At 40.6% G+C, this 5833-nt stretch overlaps 1 protein-coding gene across 1 annotated transcript; it reads left to right on the top strand.

The window, feature by feature from the left end:
* Positions 1 to 241: 241 nt before the first annotated feature.
* On the top strand, positions 242 to 4714 carry LOC108416531. Its single transcript, XM_037533115.1, has 6 exons — positions 242 to 364; positions 1407 to 1509; positions 1832 to 2194; positions 3185 to 3337; positions 4193 to 4257; positions 4412 to 4714. Exons 1-6 carry the CDS (start codon positions 242 to 244, stop codon positions 4514 to 4516), a joined length of 912 nt encoding a protein of 303 aa, XP_037389012.1. The 3' UTR covers positions 4517 to 4714.
* The last annotated feature ends 1119 nt before the right edge of the window (positions 4715 to 5833 follow it).

Here is a 5833-nt window from a genome sequence, read left to right as displayed (position 1 = left end):
TTATTGGTCATCAGTTTCTTTCTGAACTTATAACTGAAACGGTGATTCTGATAATGATGAGCAGGTCAGGGCTGCTGGCCAGCGGTCACTTATTCACTCACTTCACTGACTCACTCACAAACATGCTCCTGTTCACAGTTAGAAACAGAAATGAAGTTTGTGGTGGTGATAAACACAGATATGTGTGAAGATTCAAACCCACCCACACAGTCATGAGCCTGAGCACTCCTGAGCTTTAGGCATGCAAAAACAGGAAACCCACAACAAAGCCCCCAGCTCAGGCCCATATCTGACCACTGCACACTGGCTGATCTCCCACCTGCAGCAGTCGACTCTCCTTAACTTTGAGACTGACTTCCAGCTGGTAATTGTGCTAAAATCAGGTTATAACTACCTTTTTTAGACTGAGCTCAGGAATCTACAGCTGTTCCTGATAAGTAGGGAATAATGGTTTATGGTTTCTCAGTGTCTGTCAGAATAGAGTTAAACACAAACTCAGCACTGAGGATTTTGAGGATTGGAAAAGGTGAGATTGTCCATGCAGATAACTTCCTCCTCACACAGAAAACACCTCCTGTGAAAAAGCCCCTGATTCCTTAAAGCTCATATAGGAGGGGAAATAAAGCAGGCTGGTCGTGAGGTCGTGGCTGGGTCATGGCCAGTAAGGCCTGCACAGCAGCTGGATAAGTATGTGTCACAGAACATGTCAACAAGTGTGTTTAATTAAAGTCTGGACACTGGAAGGACAGTGAAGGCATTAACAAACACATGATGGCTACAATGAGGAACTGAAGTAAGACAAGAGCTACAAACACACAGACAGAGAAGAAGAAATAAAGACACCCGTCACGTTACAAACTAAACACAGGTGACTGAGGACAAGGGGGTGGAGCTAAAGTGACCAGGAGAAAACAAGGGCTGGATCTGTGGCAGGAGACAAGGAAGAGATTGGGCTTTGGACTAGGACTGGGGTGGGACCACAGACAGGAATCGGCCTTGGGGAGGTCATTGGATGCTACTATAGTTCAAGTTCAGGGAGCTACAAATACGATTGATACCAGTAAGTAAGTTCATTTGATGTAAGCTCTGGTGAAGCTGTCCAGTCCTGGAGGTCTGGACAGTGTTTACTGATTTCTCTCTTTAATACATCTGATTTAGTGAGTCTGTCTATGATGTGTTGGAGCAGGGAGAACGGTGAACTCAAGCCTACAAACAACCTATAAGCCCAAGCAGTCCACAGAAATGTGGTCAAGTTGTGGGTCTTATCAAAAGACCATCCTCTTAAGATCTGACCAATCAGAAAGTGTCTGCTTAGCTTCCTCGTCTCTCATTGGTGAGGTGTCTGATCAGCTATGCAGTGAGACGTAATCAAAAAAAGAAATGTTCCACTGACGTGGACCAATCAGACCTCAGCACAGACATCCGCTTCAAAGACCCTCACCATCGTCACCCACCCAGCACCAGTCTCTGAGATGGAGAGATCAAGAGCTGTTCTCCTCACTCTCGCCTGTAAGTGAACTTCTACACTTTTACCTTCAGAACATCTGATGCTGAAATATTACTGAGCCTCTTTTCATCCACAGTTTATTCAGTTGTTTAGGTTCTAATCACGTCTCTGTTCTTCTTTTTAAATGCATATCACATCTGTAAATCCATCTGTTACCTTATATATTTCTACCCAACTTCTTCTCAAATAAGTTAACTTTATTTGATGTTGTGTTTAATCTTTCTTCAGATTCCTCTAAAAGGGCTACACTAAACACTGTCATCTAAACTACTGAAGGTATGGTAGATCTACTTTGTGTAATCTAAAGTGTGTTTTGCGTTTTAGGTGTTTTGTTCTCCAGGACCTCTGGAACAGAAGTGGAGATGAGAGTCAGACCAGGAGACAACGTGGTCCTCTATAGTGACTGTGTTTGGAAGATTGGAATAACAGTGTGGTTAACAAATTCCTCCAATGAGCAGCAGCCTCCTCTTATTATAACTCCAGATGATTTGAAACAGGGAGCTTTTTCCCATCATGCTTTTGTGTGGAATCACTACAATGGAACTCATGATCTGCTGGTGAAGAACGTCACTGAATCAGACCTGGGTTTGTACTACTGCGCTCGCCGACAGAGAAAGCTCACTGCAGCTGGAGATTTACAACATGTTTACCATTATGGAAACAGAACCACTCGACTCGCTCTCCTGGGTAAGACGACTTCTTCTGACACAAAGGTTTTGCTCATTATTATTAGATTTTTCTGCTGACCTCAGCATGTTTACATAAACATTCTGCCTTCTTGTCGTTATGCACTGTAAGACTCACCGCTCACCTTCACGAAAGAATTAAGTTAACACAACTTGTATACTACTGAAAATTGGAGTAACTTCATCTGAAAAAATCGAATTAATGTTGAGATAGTAACTCTGCCAAGTGACCTTTTTTTGGCATATTTTGAGTTGAGAACTTTATTTAAATGCATTATATTCACTGGTTTTATTTAACTTGACTTTATAAGTTCAAAGCCCCTTAAATCCCCTTTCTTCCCCGTTCTGATGCTCGGTCTGCACTTCAGCAGGTTGTCTTGACCACCTCTACATGCCTAAATGCAGTGAGCTGCAGCCGTGTGATTGGCTGATTAGCTATTTGTGTTAACAAGCAACTGAATGGGTTGAGTTCCTCTCTGCTGAGTGCGGTTCTGCCGAGGTTAAATACCACAGAGTCTCTGTTCTCTGGACTGAACCGTGTTTGCTGAGGTGGTCTGAAGTGACATTAAGGTGGACAAGATACCGTTATAAATGTCCATGACCATATCTTTGTAATATAATACAATATGAATGTCAAAATGAGTAATGGTGAATTTGATTTACAATTGCTTAATTCTATTGAGTTTGTACAGCTTAAACATAAATTACACAATCATTTTAAAATGAACAAAATTAAGGGAGTTTGAAGGATTTACTCAATTTACTTAAGTGTACATGAATTCTAGAACTTAATATTTAATTAATCGGTTTCCCCAAATTAAAGTTAATTTAGCTCCTCATGTTTTACAGTCTCAGTTATATTTCTCATAAAAAATAAGTTAATGAATTAATACAGTTCTTATTACAGACATGACGATCTCCACCCGTCCTGTATCAGACTGTAGTGTAGAGGACAGAATTAACTGCAGTTCAACTTTCTCTCTTATTTCAGACTCGACTGCTCCTTGTGCTGATCTCCAGACCCCCTCCACCCCTCCTGTATCAGACTGTAGCGTCTGCTGGAAGCTGCTGGTCAGTGTGTGTCCTCTGTGTGTTCTCCTGTCCTCCACCTGTCTGTGCTGCATCTGCAGACAAACAACTAAAGGTTTGAGCTTTCTCTTCTTTATTTTTCTCTTTCTTCATCAGAAAACCACCTCTTGTAGCTCCGTCTTGCTGGTGTGCAGGTAGAGACTGGTTGGTGTCTTTAGTGGCTGGTTGGTGGGTTTTGGGAGTGATGAATGCTTAGCTGAGTTAGTGGGAGATGATTTTGAATTCATGAAGAAATAGCCACTGTTGGCACTTTATATATATATATATATATATATATATATATATATATATATATATGAATATGAATATGAGAGAGAGAGAGAGAGAGAGAGAGAGAGAGAGAGAGAGAGAGAGAGGCCTTTGTTTAGTCTCTGGTCTCCGTCCAATTACTTTCACTTCTTCAACTTGGCCGAGGACTGCAGGTCCTCTTGTTCTTGCTGTCCAACATATGAGTGTTGGAGCCGATGGTGAGCTGAGGTTTCAGCACCCTGGATCTATGTCCTGGATGGAGCTCGTGTCATTACAAATGATGGATCAGTCCAGGATTAGCAACTGTAGCATGCTTAGATTAGAATGTACAGAGTGTATAAGCTGAAGAAAAAAGTAAACATGCTTTTCAAATCACATTTTTATTAAAAGGATAAAACTGTACGGTTGTTCACTCACTAAGGTGAGAAAATAACATGAGTGCAGGCAGTGCACTAAGTTAGCCAGCAAGCTAAGGCTACCGGTCAACAAGGCTAGGTATCTTCATATGGAGAGTAAAATACCCAGATACCTGGAATCAAAATTTAGTGTAGTCAGATCTAAAGTACCAGTCAGATACATAAGCACAGGGCCAAATTCAGCTCTATTATGATCCATAACTGCCAAATTAGATGTCTTTTTTTCCTGATTGCTTCATTGGCAGGTGAGAAGAAAGACAGTGAGGAGGAGGATGAGAGGAAAGACCATCAGAGTAGAACAAAATATGAGGTACTACTGCACCCACACAACACTCCTTTTACACCGATATTATAAACATCACCCTATAAATGTTTAACATTAACCTTCAACTAACGAAATGTTCATTGCACAGTCAAACATCTGAGATCAGTTCTTACAGCTGCCTGTTTTAAATTGGTTACAGATCGGAGGAGGAGGTGATGTGATTTATGCTCTGCTGGACATCACAAGCAGAGTCCAGCTGTCTGATATCTGTACATATTCAGAGGTCATATTTGAACAAATGTAAAACTTTCTAACATCTTTGTTTAGCAAACCATTAACTGACCATTAGAGGTCATTAATAAAGTATTGGATTTTGAAAATGTAGAAATGTTTATAAATGGTGGTAGTGTGTGTATTCATATTTTTAGATGATGTACATGGTGGTGTTTATCTGTTCATTAACAACATATATGTTGACTAATAAACAATGAGTCCAACATCATGTATTTGAAATCACTGCAGTGAATTACTGAGATGTAAAACTTTCTAATAGCAACTTACACTTCGTTTTATCTACTGTGGTAGATGTGGTGACAAAATCTCTCGTGGCTAAATGAAATACTTTTAACAGATGTGTTTAAAACATATTTTCTTCAGTCACAGACCTCTTTAAAGTAGCAAAGTTTAAACTGTGTACAACACTTTCAAATAGTGAGATCAGCTGTATCCATCAGAGGGAGGCAAAGAGCATTCCCCCCTCCCACACCCCCAGTAATCAGGGCAACAAGCATCATCTGTGACCAGCCTACTTAACTGGAGCTCTCACGCTGCTTACTGCTCAGTCTTGGGTTCATGTGCATGTATCTCCAGACTTGGCTGACAGTTTTTACATTTCTTCTAGAGGCCTTTCCAAGTTGTCTCTAGGCATTTTAAGGCTGTTTCTTTGAGTAACACTGTGTGTCAGCATATGGATTAAAACAGTTTAAGCTTCTGGGTGAGTAAGTTTCCTTTTCTATGATCTCCGACTTACCAGTCTTGCAATTTAGACAGTACAAGTCTACTTCTTAAGTTCCATTTGTGTTCTTTCCAGAAGTTGATTTACTAGTTTCCCTTCAAGTCTCAGGTTGATCTGGATTTGGTTCTGATCCCAGCAATCAGTGGGTGGCTTGCCCAGTTAGATTTTGTTCTCTGTCCTAGGGGCTTGAACCCATCCTGGGATGATTCACTAAGTTACTCAAATGATTATTTATTAGAGAAAGTGTGTGCTATTAATGTACAGGAAAAATACCTGCATGTTGTAAATACAGGAACAGACACACCAACAAATGCATGAACTGTCATCTACAAATCTAACGATGTTTTTTTCACGGCTCATTATGGTCACTTAACAGTTTATTAAAGAAAGCTATTATACATTTTTGCCTGCAGGACTTGAGGTCGAATTTACTATCCTATACAAAGAAACGATATTCAAGTTAAGTCATACTTTTTAAATCCCACAAATGGGGAAATCTCTCCTCTGCATTTAACCCATCCGTGAAGTGAAACACCACATACACACTAGTGAATACACACACACTGGGGGGCAGTGCGCACACTTGCCCGGAGTGGTGGGAAGCCC

This window comes from Pygocentrus nattereri, chromosome 22 (genome assembly GCF_015220715.1).
Source record: "Pygocentrus nattereri isolate fPygNat1 chromosome 22, fPygNat1.pri, whole genome shotgun sequence".
Lineage (NCBI taxonomy): Eukaryota > Metazoa > Chordata > Actinopteri > Characiformes > Serrasalmidae > Pygocentrus > Pygocentrus nattereri.
This window is presented reverse-complemented; position numbering and strand designations above follow the sequence as displayed.

Excerpts from the sequence above, each read along its gene's own strand:
- LOC108416531 (XM_037533115.1), top strand. The coding sequence starts at position 242 with ATGCAAAAACAGGAAACCCACAACAAAGCCCCCAGCTCAGGCCCATAT. Across the intron at positions 365-1,406 it reads TTGAGACTGACTTCCAGCTG|ACCTCAGCACAGACATCCGC; the intron begins GTAATTGTGCTA and ends TGGACCAATCAG. Across the intron at positions 1,510-1,831 it reads TGTTCTCCTCACTCTCGCCT|GTGTTTTGTTCTCCAGGACC; the intron begins GTAAGTGAACTT and ends TTTGCGTTTTAG.